The 17,618-nt window shown below is 48.7% G+C and overlaps 1 protein-coding gene across 1 annotated transcript in view; it reads right to left on the bottom strand.

Annotated features, from left to right (window-relative positions):
• The window catches only part of LOC126525690 (gamma-aminobutyric acid receptor subunit beta-like), a 30,637-nt gene extending 19,274 nt beyond the window's left edge, over positions 1–11,363 (bottom strand). Inside the window, exons 1-4 of the mRNA XM_072289916.1 lie at positions 11,293–11,363; positions 8,882–8,949; positions 6,298–6,584; positions 4,735–4,817 (exon numbers count right to left, since the gene is read on the bottom strand). Coding sequence (XP_072146017.1) covers positions 4,735–4,817; positions 6,298–6,584; positions 8,882–8,914 — 403 coding nt within the window. The 5' untranslated portion in view covers positions 8,915–8,949; positions 11,293–11,363. The remainder of the gene's footprint in view (positions 1–4,734; positions 4,818–6,297; positions 6,585–8,881; positions 8,950–11,292) is intronic.
• Between the last annotated feature and the right edge of the window lie 6,255 nt (positions 11,364–17,618).

A 17,618-nucleotide genomic window follows, 5' to 3' on the forward strand; every position in this document is an offset into this window, starting at 1 on the left:
TCACAGCTGCCAACCTATAGGCACTCATATATACCTACAGCGCCGACGCAGTTGTGGCGCTCAGCACCCGACTGTGTACGCGCGCACTAAACTTTACCGGGAACCAACCATAAACGGAGAAACACTGGACAGGATCCCAGTGGTCGCGTGTTTGTACTAGTGTTGGCAGGAAAGGAAATTAAAAAAATGCGTCAGCATCAGCAGCACAGTAATGACGGCATTAGTGCTAGTACTAGCAGCAGCAGCATAAGTAGTAGTAGTAGTAGTAGTAGTAGTAGTAGTAGTAGTAGTAGTAGTAGTAGTCGCCGTCGTCGTCGTCCCTTGTGTCGAGAGTGGCACAAAAAGCCAAGAAGCCTGGCTCTTGCGTTGGCTTTAAGTTCTTTGTCCTTCTGGAATACCTCTACTATTTCGCGTGTCATATTGTGCTTACTTCGCGTGTCGCCTCCCTTTAAAGTCCGGAGGAGTCTGCGTGGTGGCTCGCTGAGCACGTTGTTGCATGTGAATGCGATGACGTGTGTGGAAAAAAAAGAACTAATATCATGACACTGACGGTTCGGCACAGTTCGAAGCAGACGGAACACGATCGCGTCCATTTTTATATGCCGGATCGCTGAAATACTTGCGACACTGGCTTGCTCGCTTCGTGCTTCAGACTTTGCCCATTGACCAAGCCGGTCTGTCAGTTATATTCGGTGCGGGTCTGAGCGTGAAACCAGCCATGCCACTACGCACCGCTCCAGGAGCCCTTTGGAACGGAGCATGCTTCAGTTTTATATGTCTTGCATCGCTGATTCTTTCGCAGGTAGCTGTGGTGAGTCATAACAATAAATCTGTATCGCACGCATATAATATCGTGGCCCTCGGGGTTAGCGCACTGCACTGACTTCGCGAATGACGCAGCAAAGTCTGCCGTGCGTCGGGCAATCTTCGCACTGGTGTATATGTAGCACCATTATGACCGCTGACTTTTGCGAGCATGTTTTCCCTCGGATATTGAAGCAGTGAAATGCTCAAGGCGCGTCCGTTTAATGGGGATCCGAACATTAGTGTTACCTTTACGGAGCGATTCTGTGGGGGCGTGGGGACGGCGGGGGGGGGAGCAATCCGCTACTACTCAGTGAAACGTACACCGTAGACGCGTGAACACCGTACCTGCAATCTTGTAATAGAAACGCAGCTCCGCACGGTGCGATGTCCTGTGCAAACACCTCTCCGTGGGCCTCCATTACAGTTCGGTAACACGAAGAGTAGTAAAAGAATAAGAAAAAGGAATATAGTGAAAGAAGTCTATCTGTATGTAAAGGCGCCCGGGGGGACTAATGCACGTGCTGCAAACAGTGCTGGGCCAAACACATGTCGCGGGTCTGGCCACGGGAACTCGCTACGCATGTACAGTTACTTTATCCCGCTGGACCCCACAAGTCGTGTATAGCGACTGATTGCTTGATGACCAGTGCGCACGACTTGTCTACGCAACTATCATTCTTCTTTTTTTTTTTTGCTTTTCATTCTGCACCAACACATCATCGTTCATTTTCCCGTATCCTTCCCTCTCAAGTATTCGTCCCTGCTTCCATTTGTGTCTTTCTCGGAACCAATCGCGCAAAGGACACCCGCAGCACTGTGGAATCGAGGTTGAGGTGGAGGGGAAGGGAGCCGGGACATGTTAATCGACCGACGTACCACACTTTGTCTATTTCCGGTGAGCAGTATAGGAGCTGCAGCAGCAGCAGGAGAGGCTGTGGTGGCGTTGCAGGTCGATTGATAGATTTTTAATGCTTGTACGGCAGCTCGCGCTGCGCGTGATGGGCTATAGATGGTCATCCACGGCTGTGTTGCCCCAGCGAACGCGCGGCTGTTCATTGACGCGTGTCCACGTGCATCCACTGGGCGTGGGCAGTTCAGCACGCCTTCTCAGAGAGGAGTCTACCGTATGTAATTGCATATAGTTCGATATAAACATTTTTTTTATCGTAACAGGCAGTTAGCCATACCTGGCATTTGTTAGAAAAGCTACCGGCGTATAAAGCTGAGCAAACTGCAGAAATAAAGTGATCGAGGCCATAACGCGGTTACGAGGAGGAGGAGGAAAGAACTTTATTGGGTCCTGAGGAACCCCTTCCCACCCACTCTTGGTTTAGTGGTCGGCAGGGGTCGCGGGCCGCACCCACGCGGTTACGAAAATTTTTTTTTTTTAGAATACGCAAAATGACAAGCTATCACAGAAAAGGCTTACGTTTCACAATAATTTTCTTGTTTGTTTTACGTTTATGGCTATTCAGGGACCTCGGATATCGAAGGCGTCTGTTCAAAAGCCGTCATCACTTTTTCATGGCAGAGCACCTCAAGAGAGGACACCCTTAACAAATCGTGATATCCGGCCAAAGTTGGCCCCACATGGGAAAACAATGGTCCTGCAATGGACAAAAGTGGTTCGACATAAGATTTACATTGACCCTGGTAACATTCCTGTCTTGGATTCGTTTGCTCTCGATTATTATCATATCCGAGTGCAGGGTGTGGGAGTCGCCGTGCCATCTTGCCGTCATTATTGTCGAGTCGTGGGCGGATGCTGATGATGATCATGGCGATGATGATGGACCTCGTTTACGGCTCGTACCCCCTAAGGGGGATAGGCCAATAATCGGGTCGCAGGGGGTATCTCAAGCAAAATTCTTATTTGAAAAGAAAAACGCAAAGTAACATGAAAAGGAAAACGAGATATTCAAATAACTAGACTAGTATGCGAGCGAGCAGTCAGGCTAACTGGAGGGAAAATGTTAAGAGAGGTTATAATCAAGAGGAGAATAAATGCAATGTTAACAAAGAATTTCGACAAACCGATCTCAGTGAAATGAATGCTTATCTGATAGGCAGAATAAAGCAAGAATAATTAACAGGGTAATCGTTATGCTACAGTTTAAGAGTCAAATGTTGGGCAACAAGCGTCTCTGTGACTATAGCCTAGTGTCGAGACCCCAAATTCTAATATTAGCGGTATACTTAACACTAACACAATTTCGCAGAGTGGAGCTTCGGGTAATGTCTTCCTCTGGTTTGAATATCCTCGACATCATAAGAAGTAGTGGTCCATTGATTCAATTATCTTACATCGTGGCGCAGAGGGGATATCGTCAGACCAGATCTACGTAGATAAATATTCAATTGCGAGATGCGACAGCGTAATCTGGCGTACGTAACTTCCAATTCCCGAGAGGGAATTTCCGGCTTCCATCGTCGTTGTCACGGTCGTCATGCCACCATCGTCATCGTCACAATCGCCGCACAGTCATCGTCGCTGCGATGTCGCCATGGAAACGAGCAGCGCCGTCGGGGCGTCTTCGCTATTGTTGCCATCGTGCCACGCGGTCGCGACGCATCTGTCGCATTTCGAGTGTCGCCTAAGCGTTGGATCGAAATGGCCCTGTGGAAGTGCTCCCCTTTTTCGATGCCCACTTGGATTCGAGGCTGGCCTGTGCGCGAGAAAATACGGCAGCACGTGCGAACGCCGGTGAAAACAAGAGGCGGAGTCACCGTGATATCGATACGTGACGTATTGACGTCCTTGTGGCGGCAGGTGTTGGACCAAGTGTGAGAGAAGGGCGTTGCAGGCGGAGGTGAGGAGGGATGGGAGTGGAGGAGGGGGAGGTCGGAGAAGGTGCAGCAGTGGCTCTCCCACGCTTTTGCGTGGGCAGACGGGGCGGATTGCAAAGCTCACATTGGCGTGAGCTTAGCATCAACACAACGACACAACCACTCGTAGGATGCAGTGACACGCTTTCCTTCCGCTAGAGTGCGCAGATTATCGAGGCGAAAGGACTTGGTCGTTTAATTATCACCATCATCACGCTCGGTCATAGTTCAATGTTATTTTTCTGTAACCTCGAAATTCATCTTTAATGACGGATTCCCACACGTCAAGCACGAGTGTGCCATTCCTTCCGAAAAATAGTCAACATTTTACTGCTCATACCTTCAGCCAGGCACTGTTTCTGAGACATTTTACATCTTACCGGAAATAAATAGTGCAGCTGAAGCTAATCGCCTGAGCTATATACGTTAAATGATAAGATGGACTGCTAGATTCAGCAAAATGGCCGTATTTCAGTGGTTATACGAAAGTTTCACTTCAGTTAACAGCTTACACAGGTGATTCTCTTCTATACTTACTTCTATGATGTTATTACCGAAACATATCACAACTCTTACTCTACCTATTTAATAGTGGTGAGAGCAACAATTAGAATGCACCGAATTGCTGAATAATACTCTGCTCTTCTGGGCGCATATTAAAAATTGATATTTTGCTTCACTTCTTGGAAATAGAAATCACTCTTTTTACAAAAAAAAAGAAAAGAACAGCGTTCCGCGTTTTTTTCGTTTGTATTTATTTTAGCAACATTTTTTATAGCTTCATCTTCACCAGCCACCATTTGTATAATTTCTTGGTACTCCTTTTTGGTACTTCACACAGTTGTTTTTTTTTCATTTATCACGTTATTTATATTGTTAGATATTTGTTCTTTCATGTTTAGTTGCTAACATTGTATAATTTCTTTGTACTTCTTTCTTCTTTCTAATTCCCTGTATCCTCCCCTCACGCAATACTCATTCGGGAGCCTGTGAGGCAACTGAATAAATAAATAAATAAATAAATAAATATTATTTGAGGTCATTACTCTAACAACGTTGTCAGCCGCGCGGATACGCTCAACAATACCATGCCACACTTACTGAGTCCGACTTTGAGGAAGCAGTTCTGCGTGTCCATTGGGTACTTTTGAAGTTCCATCAAGCAATCCACTTGAAAGAGATACCTAAATGAAATAAATTAAAGTGTGAGGGAAATGTACGTACTGTGATTCCGCAGTAGATAATCACATGCCGGAAGGGGATAGAGGAACATTTATGAGGAGGTAAAATACACTGTTCTTCACATCTTTCTATTCAACGTCCCGCTGCCTTGATTCGAGCTTTCACGCGGCTTTTTTAAAATTAACCCGTACCAACTCGCTCAGCTCACGGTAATCCCCAGCGTCGCAACATTACGCGCTAACAGATTAGACTTACTGGAGGAGAACAAAAAACTTGCCATTTAAACGATCATCATGCAAGAGACCTGTGCCGAAAGACTTCTTATGTATGTGCTCTCTCTCTCTCTCTCTCTCTCTCTATATATATATATATATATATATATATATATATATATATATATATATAGTGACGGTTACTTTTTATTACTAACAGATCTGAACAACATAATCAGCCATAGCGAACCATTAGGGACGAGTAAATCATAATACTTTATCCGGATCTGTCCCCTGCTCTTAAGATGAAAATGTCAACGCTACTTTTGTGTTTTTGGAAGATTGTTAGACGACCCTTTCAGAAACTCGGAGATGATGAAAGCGGCACGAGTTGAAACACGTTTTGGCGGGAACCGTTCATTGACAGGTCTCCTCGGCAATGCAGGCATGCAAGGCACGTAGTGACGTGGCACGACAGACAATCCATCTGCCCGAGGAGAAGATACTTCAAAATTTTTAATTATGGGGTTTTGCGTGCCAATGATGCGATATTACGGGGCATGCCAGAGTAGGAGACTCCGAAGCAGTTTACACCACCTGGGTTTATCTAACGACCACCTAAATCTAAGTATAGCAACGTATAGCACTGTCGAAATGCGGCCGCCGCTATCGGGATCACATCCGCTACATCGAGCTCAGCAGTGCAGCGCGATAGCCCGAAAGATACCGCGGCAGATCAGAATATACATAATGAAACAACATGCGTGGCTGCTGTGCTAAAAGGAAACTCGGCCTCAGCTGTTTTGTTGGACTTGCCAGGGTACAATCGACACTGAGCGCTTTCAAAAACGTGCATATGGGGGGGGGGGGGGGGATGTATACTTTGGTCCCTTTTATGACAGTGGGGGGTGCAAGTGCCCCCCCTTGCCACGCCATCGAATACGCCTATGGAGCGCGTCCAGGCTAACTAGGAGGCGCGCGCCGTGTTAGCCCTCATACCACGTCAGCGGGGCTCAACCGGTAGACGGCGCCAACGTACGTCCTCGCGCCCAGTGGGTTACTGTGGCGCCAGGTGTCGTGTTAAGAGACGTGCGGCACGATTTGTTGACATCACCGGGACTCAGGATGAGTGAAGGAAGAAACGGAAGGAACAGGAAGAAAGAGATAAGATAGGGAGGGGAAGGGGGGGGTCGTTTTTTTTTCTTTTTCATGCGATAATAGGGCCTTACAGCACGCCGATAGAGGAACCTTTAAATTTCTAGCCACTTGCCTGGAGGACCGGTACAGGTGTCCCGTGTCCAGAACCTTGACGAACGTGTTGGGCACCGAGTGTTCGAACAGGTAACCGTTCTTGGAGTTGACGAATATGAGGTCCGGCTTCCACAGGGCGGCGCGCACTTCGTCGGGGAGCACTCGGGATGCGTGTCGCTTTGGAATTCCGGTGCTGTTCGCAGAGGAGGCGCCCCCCGCCGACGACGCGATGTCGTCCAGGAAGCGACTCAGGTTCAGTCTGTCGTCGCGCCAAAGGTCGACCACGAACATATGTATACGGAACGCCTGCGACAGACACCCAGTCGTACGTCGACAGTTTAACTAAACAAAGATGACATTATGTGCTGTTCTGATTTTGTGTGTGTGTTTGCGTTTCGTGCAGCCTAGCCTCAAGATACTTAGAGTGCGCTTGCCGTTTGAACTTTATTTTGTTTTCTAACCTCGCGCTTCAATGCGACACTACGTCATCCACTATTTGTGTAATTTCAGTTATTTTCTGCGTTCATCCAACATTTTCTCTTTCCAGTTAATCCTCGTCTCTCATGGAACAGTAAGCCGTATATGAGCGAAGTTGAGTAGCAGGATGCATGTGCTTCTGACCTCTCCACCGTAAACCCCAGCTAAATGTAACTATCAAGGTAAATTTTAATGCGCAAATAGCTTTCGCATTCGCTTGTTCTGATTTTACAATTTATTTGTCTCACACGAATATCAGCCGAACATTGGTTTGTTGTTCATTCGAACCAATTTTGCAGCTGCGAAATGCTGAAATCTACCCTTAAATTGATTATAAAGATCATAGAATTCAATGTGCAAGCGCTGCATGGCGGGCATCATAACACGCCATGGTGGAATTTTGCTAGTTGATTTATATTACCGGTGGTTCTTTTAAAACGTGCACCAAAGGCATCGTACCCACCGCGGTGGCCTAGCGGCTATGGTGTTGCGCTGCTAAGCACCAGGTCGCGCGATCACATCCGGGCCGCGGCGGCTGCATTTAGATGGGGGCAAAATGCAAAAACTCCAGTGTCCCGTGCATTGAGGGCACTTTAAATATCCCCCGGGCCTCAGAATTAACCTGCAGTCCCCCACTATATCCCACTCGTAATAAAATCGTTGTTTTGGCCCTTAAAACCCCAGAATTCAATTCGAAGGCTTCGTACGTGGGCATCCCACATATGGCTTGCCAGAAGAGAGCGAGCGTGAAGCCACCGGCCTTCTCGGCTCACCCTTGCATGTTCGCCCTTCGCCCTGGCACCCGCAACCTCCTTGACCTCAAAGCAGGGTGCGCCGGCCCGCGCACGTGCTCGGCCGCGCGGGATCGATCACGTGACCTCCGAAATTGGGCACGCGGGAAGACGGCCCGCATCCAGCCACCTGCCTTCTCGGCTCTCCTTCGGGTGCCACTCTTGCACCTACCACGATCACGTGACCACCAACGCCCAATGCGCAGGTCGCGCATGCGCCTGGCGCTCCGGACGACACGGCGACGGCGATGTTGCGGCTAGTCCGGATAACCGCTATTGCAAATAAACTGCAAGTCACGTGGAAGAGTTACGTGGCAGGGGAGTGTTTTAGTCTGTCTGTGTACAGTCACCCGCAAAAGTTTACGAGACGCGGGATTTGCGAAAGAGCCAAATTTTCGCGAAGCCTGTGCACGTAGCCTCTAATTAGAAGCGTTGATCCGTAGCAGTTCTTGCGAACTACACTGTCATCCATTAAATTAGAAGTGCTACCCCTTAACAGAGCAGAAATCCACATTTGTCGTGAAACCCGCGCCCCGTAACCTTTTGCGGGTGACTGTACATACGTATATCCCTTCACGGAATGGCGGAATAATGGGGACGGGACAGCAGTAACGACGGCGGAAGCGACGTTTTGTGACCCTCTGTCCAACCACAACGTGTTAGGAGCGTCGCTGTGTTACATTGGTCTTCCAGTCAAAGGACAGTAACGAAAAATAATAACTGCATGGCACCGATTGCTTCGCTGCCTAAGTTTTACACCGCGAGTATGGTTGGCCACTGCAAAAGCGAGTTTACTGCTTGTCCATAAACTTAATACTCTGTGCGGAACGAGGGATTACCAGATGCTGGGACAGCAGTAGCAACGCTGGTAGTGCCATCTCGTGACACTTCATCCTACAACGCCTTTGAAATGTTTTTGTTAGAATCACTGGATATGCTACCTTCGGTATCATATACAGTAACTATAGTTTTTGTGTAGCATGAGCGTTCTTGTCGAAGAAAAATTATGAATGGACTTTACGTTGAAACTTTTTTGTTGCTACTGGCAGTTTACACCAGGAGTTCAGTAGAATATGGTCGCTGCAATAACCGCTATGTGGGCTCTCTGGTTAAACTCTGTACGACAAGAAGGCGCCGCCAACGCGGCTGCATGGATACCAATCCAATTACTTGGATGATAATAGTAATCATCATCAGCATCACTGTCATCATTTCGCGCGTACATCTCCTCGGTATTCCGTGAAGGCTAGCACGTTATGCGAAAAAGCCGGAGCTCTCTTATAGCTGCCACATTATCATGCGACAAAGTACGAACGCTGGTTATCTCGTACTTACCATGTTCTCTTCGCTGATATCGTCGATATCCATGACCTGGAAGGACACATAAATTTGTACTGGGCCGCCTGCAAGAGGAAAGAAGGAGACCACAAGTCCTCGTTATCAGTTTCGGTTGTACAGTAGGGTACTTATAATTTTTCACTGACTAGATCCTAAATTCAGGAATCCATGATTGCAATCGGATTAACTATTATGTCAGTTATATTTCACTGCAATCAGTTTATTTATTTCAGTAAAGTGTGCTCGACGTGAAGAAAATATTATCTCACACAATGCACTGCGGTCCTTGTTTATTTTGTGCCGATCTTTTCCCTAGTATGTTTGGCAACTGTGGTTGGTAATATAAAATCACAGAACAATAAAAGAACAAAGAAAAACACAGGTCATTGAATTTTCACATATGATGCGAGAAATAATGCGATATTGTTGTGGTAACGAGAGGACAAGAAACCGATTCGGTTTCCACTCGGGGTTTCTTGCGGCACTCCTAACGATACAAAGACAGTGCCTTTAACACGCAACTGGCCTGCTGTAATCACACGCCAGAACAAGCAAAGCACAAGAAAAAAAAAAGAAAAAAAAGCTACGGATGGTGTTGTGCGGGAAAGCACAAAGGCATTGCAGGCGTCGTTCTGCTTCGAACCACGGTTGCTAGGCGGATGCCTATAACGACCGGGCGGTGTGGGTGGCCGTCTATAGGAGCGAACTTCATATGCTGTCGCTCGGGGAATGCGTTTGCGAAATGCGAATTGCGGCGTGGGCACTCCATTAGGGCTGTAAGACGGTTCTCTTTCTTCTGCACTACTCACTTTCTTGCTTTCTAGTTTCACCCATAGATGGCACTTGAGCGTGCGTGATCGTCCAGTGCCAAAATTGGCAGCGCTATTTGCGCTTTCCAATAAAAACCAATCGAAGTCCCCCCGTTCTTCTGGGACATAAACTTCGTTCAAAAGCGTTGTTTGCTGACCGATAAGTTGCGTCATCGATCGGTAAGAAAGCGAAGCGCCATAAGCAAGCACCGGGGGCAAGGCGCAATTTCCGGTCCTTGTGATGCCAAGTTCAGCCATTATTCGCCTTTGTCGATGCAGCGCATTCCGATTCGCTTCAGATGGTTCAAACAAAATACTATCAGGAGAAAAGAACGATTCAATAAAATCTGGAGGGGTTTGCTTGGTGGCTGTTTCAATCCGCCCCTTATTCGGCTGCTATCGGCTGCTTATTATTATGGCGATAGCAATTATATGGACACTCAATGCGCATTTCTGCGTCGCCGTCAGGTTCCGTATAAAGTCCAAGGGTGATAAAATTGTTCCCGCGCACCGTGTGCCGTGTGTGCGAGTGAGAGCGCACGAGGGTGAGCCTGCGATCGCGACTCAATCTCGTGCACGCAAGCGAGGGAAGCGGGGAGGAAGCGCGCCGTCTGCCGTCGCGCGCAACGATCCGGGCGGAGACGCAGCACGAACGTCAAGTCAATTCGCTCGCTGCTGCTGCCGCACTTCCCCATTCCAGCGTTTTGACAGCGAGTTTCCGCGATCGTCGAGTGAGATGTGTTCATGGTTCCTTGTGCGCTTGTGACACCGTGCTAGTTAATTTAGTTAGTGTGCCTATGTTTACAAGTTTATACGGCCGATAAATTTACTATCCTTACTTTGTATAGCTAGCCGCCCGCTAATTTGCTATCACAATGCTTGCCCTTCGACTAGAAACTGCGACTTTATTTTTTGTGTGCAGCACGAATTGCGGCCGTTTACTCCGGGTTCACTAACCACCCTAAGACGAGTCCCCTTTTCGTATGCGGGTGGCGTAGCGATCAACTGCCTGTTACTTGACTGCGTTGCAAAGTACCGTAGGCCATAAAACGTGTATTATTTCTGCACGTAGAGTTTACATTAGGTTTTTTAATGTAGATTTGGAGGCACGCGGTGTTCCTTATTTATATTGTTGTAGCCCATTTCGGTAAACTAAATTTATGCTCATGACCCTTTCACTACTGTTGTAATAATACTGCAATTTAACAGACTCTGAGAGCATGTCAGGTGCCCCGTTAGCACATTTTACCGTGCCTACTTTGGCAGAGATATGCGCATATGTATGTCCAAATATGCATAATGCATTCGTGCGTGCAAGTACATTTGTATCTATACATTCTTCTTCTGACAAAATAAGTACAACAACTAGTAGTAGTAATACTATACACAAGATATAAAACGTATTTTTGCAAGTTGGTGGTGTGCTTGAAGCCTGCTTCACCTCTTCCGCGGGTCGGCCTGGTACTTAACTATCTCAGTGACCAGCCCACAGTTTTTGCACACGAAGGACGAAATTGCACGGAACTGTAGCCATAAACAGCTTCGCTGTAAACCGACACTCGTGCACGCTTGAAGGAACAATTTCCAGACAGGAGGTACCTGTTGCGGATGTAGGTGCCTCGGAACCATGGTAGTTGGGCGGCACTACTTCGTCCAGGATGGGATTCGATCTGCACCTGGTGAAAAACGACGTAGCCAATAAGAACCTATAAAATATAGGTGGTACCGGGGACTGATCCTTACTAGAGGGCACACTAACAAGCCAAGGATGACATTCCTGCCTTTGAAAAAAAAAAAGGCCTCCATCGGAACTATGACCAGCCTCTTTGAGCTGTGCTTCACCTGGTTGGTGGCATTCCGTGGAGCGTTTTCTATCTATCACCCTGTGCCTCTGGGACTACGACGGGAACTGTGCGTCCGGTAGGGACCTTTTAGGGGACGTGCACGAAGACGACTTAACTTGGTTTATCATTTTATTAGAGCACGTTTTATCTATCACCTTGTGCGTCTGGGACTCTGACAGGCACTGTGCGTGCCCATAGGGACGTTTAGGGGCCGTGCACGATAAGGACTTGGTTTATCATTTTACTCAGAGCACGCTTTATCTATCACCGTCTGCATTTGGGACTCTGACAGGCACTGTACGTCCCTGTAGGGACGTTTAGGGGACGTGCACGATAAGGACTTGTTTTATCGTTTTACTCAGAGCACGGTTTGTCTATCACCGTGTGCATCTGGGACTCTGACAGGCACTGTGCGTGCCCATAGGCACGTTTAGGGGCCGTGCGCGATAAGGACTTGGTTTACCATTTTACTCAGAGCACGCTTTATCTATCACATTGTGCGTCTGGGACTCTGACAGGCACTGTGCGTGCCCATAGGGACGTTTAGGGGCCGTGCACGATAAGGACTTGGTTTATCCTTTTACTCAGAGCACGCTTTATCTATCACATTGTGCGTCTGGGACTCTGACAGGCACTGTGCGTGCCCATAGGGACGTTTAGGGGCCGTGCACGATAAGGACTTGGTTTATCCTTTTACTCAGAGCACGCTTTATCTATCACATTGTGCGTCTGGGACTCTGACAGGCACTGTGCGTGCCCATAGGGACGTTTAGGGGCCGTGCACGATAAGGACTTGGTTTATCCTTTTACTCAGAGCACGGTTTATCTATCACCGTGTGCATCTGGGTCTCTGACAGGCACTGTACGTCCCCGTAGGGACGTTTAGGGGACGTGCACGATAAGAACTTAACTTGGTTTATCATTTTACGGGGAGCACGCTTTATCTATCACCCTGTGCGTGTGGCACTCTGACAGGCACTGTACGTCCCTGTAGGAACGTTTAGGGGACGTACACGATAACAACTTAACTTGGTTTATCATTTTACTCAGAGCACGCTTTGTCTCTCACCTCGTGCATCGGACAGAATATGTACTACCGACAGGGACGCGTAGCCTCTATTGTCCCATAGGAACGTCCCATTCAAGGCGTCCGATACAGTGCATTCATGTAGCGGACCAAGAAGGACTCACGGAGCCTCGCTAACAGCCACGCAAACGTTGTCGTAGGCCGCCGCCGCGGGGAGTGCGCACGCCAGCAGCGACAGCCTCAGCAGCCACGAGGCGACGACGTACGACAGGCGGCAGCAGCAGCAGGTCGGGGATGAAGCGGCGGACAAGATGGCGCCGGGCGTCCGGACGTCTCCGGTGTTGGTGCGCCGTTGGCGTTCGGGGCGTGGCCGCCTCGGGCGGCTGTGGGGCGTCACCAGACGCGCCAGGGCGGTACGCGCGACGGCAGCGCGCGCCGCAACCTCATGGCGGCCGCCTGCTCGAGCACACCGCACGTCGTTGTCGTAGCAGTCGCCAGTCGCGGGCCACGCCGCGTCAACGTTTCATCCGCCTCTGTTTTCCTCGTGGGCCGCGCCGCGCTGGGCTGTTGACGTGGCTGCTGGAACAAGTGCTGGTCGGCCCGCTGCCGAATTTATCTGCAAAGAAGCCACTTCGTTCGTTGCCGTGACAGAAATGCAGAAAGCAAACAGTTTTCGTGAAAGTACTAAATGCGAAATTCGAAATTAGGGAATTTGCGGGTGCTAGTTGGAATCGGCTGGCGCAGGACAAGGGTAATTGGAGATCGCAGGGAGATGCCTTAGTCCTTGCAGTGGACATAAAATAGGCTGATGATGATGATGATTATGATGATGATGATGACTAAATGCGAGTCAGTCGCATTGGTATCCACTTTTGATTAGTGGTTGAGCGCCTGCTTTTTTTTGTTTTTTTCCTTTTAATGTCATGAACTGTGATTTCTTTGTATGATGTTAGTTTTCTATGAATGCACTGCTCGTTTTCCGTGATTGTATACGAACATCTGGTGCTTGCACTACTGGGTGCAGTTTCTGTACACGCACAATTTTTACTCATTGTAATAAGGAGCATGAAAGAAAGGGTGGGGGGCCGAGAAGTGGCTGAGAGGTAAAGCCTCTGCCACTTTGTGGGGCTGAAGTTCGAATCCAAGAGGTGCACTGCAAATTTGTTTTTGCATTTGTTTCTTTTGTTCTTTATAACGACTTCCCAAAACACATTGCGATTCCTACGGCAGATTGTGGCGTACGCGATGTGCTCCTTGCCGTAAACTTGTAATTCTGATGCGGCGTACAATTCTTTACAACTCGCTGACTGGCATCTTGGCAGTAACAACAAAAATGAAAAGCTAGCTAATTACGTTTGGTTAATTGAGTGGGTGCCAGTGACTAACGGGTATTGGAGGTTTCTCAAATGCACTTGATGGTATTCGCATAGAATGCTCCGTCTTTTTTTAAACCTCCGTGCGTTATAGTCTGGCGCACTCTGTGCATAAAAAAAAAAACATTGCAACAACGCGTCGCATCCAGCAGTTGCTGCGATTGTGCACAACTCTCTCGCTTAGAAGCTGGTGTTCGTAAATTATTCCACGACAGACAAAGAGCCATCGGTACACAAATCGTTCGCCAACGATCTCTCCTCAATCACTGAACAAACCGCTTAGCTTCGGTAATCTTGAGGGAACCAGCGTTTTGCACATTACGTGGCTGATGGCCTGCCGTTCAGAAGGGTCAGTCGATCCTTAAGTGTGCTTTAACAAACAAGGCCAGCGTCTATATGCCTCAGTCACGCATACGTAACCTTCGTCTGTCAATACTTTTCCTGTTATTCTTTGCTTATCACGTCGCGATCATCGAACGCAGAAGGCAAAAAGGCAGAAAGGCAGAAAGGTGTCCGAAGGCAGAGCCAGAAATCACGCATTACGTTTGAACATATAGTCAGGTAAAGTTATACGGACAACGCGTTCCGTATACTGAACGCTTTGACAAGAGCCGCAAAAAATCTGCCAAAAGGCGTAGTATAGCTTTAAAAAAAAGATGTAATAGCGAATCAGCTAAAAGGGCCTTAAGTTTACTGTAGCGCAGGCTACACTGCACGTCGCAAGCTTTGCCAGAAAGCCCCGCCATTAGGCACACAGCAACTTATACGGCGACCGCTAATTTTGACTCGCACGTGTGGAGAGCAGCACGAAAGAAAGAAGCACGCTTCTTAGAAGAGCACTCAGAGCGATTTCAAAACAGTTCGATCAATATGTACACTCGGGCACATTCTGGAGACATCAATTTTTGACTGCAGTATATATTGGTTGTGCAAGGAAAGGTGAGTGATGACGCGACTTCTTCCGAAGGTGAAGCTTAGCGTGCAGATACGAGCACAATGCTAGGGAAAAGAGGGGTGGGGAGGGGGGTTCGATTGATCTGCACGCAGAATCATTCATCCAAGTGTGCGACGTTCGGATGGGCCATTGGCGTTCGATATCGCCACAGACGGTTACTTGTCTGCCACGCATGCCTCGGTCACTTCGTTTTGACTGTTGTGCGCCTCATGCGCACACACGCACACCTGCATAGACACGCACGAATACCGTACCGTATGCTGCCCTTGACCATATATAGATATGCTATAGTTTGAACGCGCCAGGGACAAGGGTTAGTCGGTAGCGAACGTCGATCAGTATGTTAAACTAAATATAACAGCGGCAGGTCGTTCCGCTACGCCAATCATTATGAGAAACAGACAATAGTAATGGCATATCAGCGTGGATGGCTCTTTCTCTTGCCTTGGCGAATGAATACGACTTTGACCGCGAGTATTACGAGCCGTATTTTTATACCCTTATTTGTGTTTTTCTCTCGTTCTCTCTAAAGTGCATCAATGGGAAATTAGGAATCCTCATGTAATTGAGTAAACTTATCGCAGGGAGTGCTGAATCGGAACATGAGAAGCGCTTGTGGACGGTAAACAAGGCGAATGTGCCTGCCCGTGGCTTCCACACGACAAATAACACAGAGCGACTGCTCTGCGAATATTTATACCGAAAGTTCTCATGAGGAGCATGAAATCGCAATACGGCTTTAAAAAATTTCGCGAAAGGTACAAAACCGTCAGTCCGCCGTAACTGTCGTGCTGTGATATCAAAGTATACTCGTCCAGGTACTTCAAAAACTATTAAGCTCTCTCTCTCTGCACTCAAGGTACAGTTCTGACTGCATGCCGACGGAACTTCCTTATGATGCGGGCGGCATGCAGAAAGGCTCGTGCGTTGTGATTTACGTATACGTCAGCGAACACCAGGGCCCCACATTCAATAAAAACGTTCTTACGCCCAAACCTGTTCGACTGTAAGAGCAGGTGCCTGCAAATTACATAGGTGTTGAGAGAGAGAGAGAGAGAGATAGCAAAGAGAGGTAAGGCAGGAAGGTCAACCAGACGAGCGTCCCGTTTGCTACCCTACACTGGGGGTAAGGGAAAGGGGGAATAGAAAGAATAAAAGAGGAAGGAAGTGATGACCGTTTGTGCAGTGAAGCACCGTGACACCGAAGTGGAGTTCCATGGCTGGTGATCTGCGTTGACGACATCTGGGGCTACCAAAGGGCCAGTGGTCGTTGCGCGGATAGGAGGCTGCGGGTGAGCTACGGAGCTTAGTCGAGACTTGCAAGCACTGGATTAAGAGCATCCAGCACTTGCACAGCACTTCGCGCTGACGGAGTGTGCAACTTGCTGAAAAGTACACGAAAGGTATTTTATGAGGGACCGAAGCATCACAACTACTTGCCGGTATTTTCGGGCAATTTATCGGTAGTCGGCGCTGTGGACTCCACCGCGGTGTGCTGTATCCTTTGATGTGACTGTGGCTCAGGCTGTGGCTACAGCTGTGGCAACGGCTGCGGCATCGGTCGTGGCTCCGGCTGTGGCTTCGGCTGTGGTTTCATCTGTGGCTTCAGCTGTGCCATCTGTGCTTCAGCTGGCTGTGGCCCCGGCTGTTGCTTCAGCTGTGGCGGGGGCGTTCGCTTTGGCAGCGCGGGCCAAGCTTCAGTATTGGTGTTGTGCGGCACGACTTTAGACTCGACTCCGCCAGGCCTAGGGGGCAGAGCAGTAGGAGTTGTCGGTTGTGGTGCGCTCCTTAGGGAGTCATCTGCGTTCTTCGAAGTCCGACGGTGTCTGGAGCGTCGCTTTCTAAGAGCCGCAACAGCTTCCCGATGGGACAAATGGTCTCTCGCCATCTGCTTCAAGACCTCCCTTTCCTTCTTCATATTGGGGCAGTCATTTGAGGAAGCATCATGGGAACCAATGCAATTGGGGCACTTGAGAACTATGGCTATATAGGAGTCTGCAGCGTGGGGATTTGCGCAGTGCGAGCATACTCTCGTGTTCTCGAACACAGTGCTCACGTGTCCTAGCCTCATGCGATTGCGGCATTGGAGTGGCCTTCGGATAAAGGGTCGCACGCGGTGTCTAATGTGTCCCACCTTGACGTGTAAAGGAAGGGATTTCGGCTCAGCGACGCCATCACGAATAATGGAAAGCACGAACTACAAGGCCAGAATCCCTCTCAACAAAAACGCTTGAAAAAAAAAAAGTTCACCGGATGTACTAAAAAAATTACATTATGGGGTTTTACCTGCCAAAACCATTTTCTGGTTATGAGGCTCGCCGTAGTTGGGGACTACGGAAATTTGGACCACGTTGGGTTCTTTAACGTGCACCTAAATCTAAGTGCACGGGTGCTTTCGCATTTCGCCCCCATCGAAATGCGGCCGCCATGGCCGGGATTCAATCCTTCGACCTTGTGCTTAGCAGCCCAACACCGTAGACACTAAGCAACCACGGCGGGTTTCGCCGGGTGTAAGTTTCTTCTGTAAAAGATCCGGACGACGAGGAAAGAGCAGCGACGTTTGAAGACGCTCGAGGATATGGCTGGGTCCTGCAGCTTTGTGCTTGTCGAAACACCGCCCGCTTCTTGTCACAGTTGGAAGAGAAGTCGCAGGTCGTCGCGGAGACACATTGCCCCGGGTGGAGACCTCTGCGAGCCCGGGTCCAAGCGCCCGTCAAGCTCGCGCC

Source organism: Dermacentor andersoni, chromosome 8 (assembly GCF_023375885.2).
Source record: "Dermacentor andersoni chromosome 8, qqDerAnde1_hic_scaffold, whole genome shotgun sequence".
NCBI classification, from domain to species: domain Eukaryota; kingdom Metazoa; phylum Arthropoda; class Arachnida; order Ixodida; family Ixodidae; genus Dermacentor; species Dermacentor andersoni.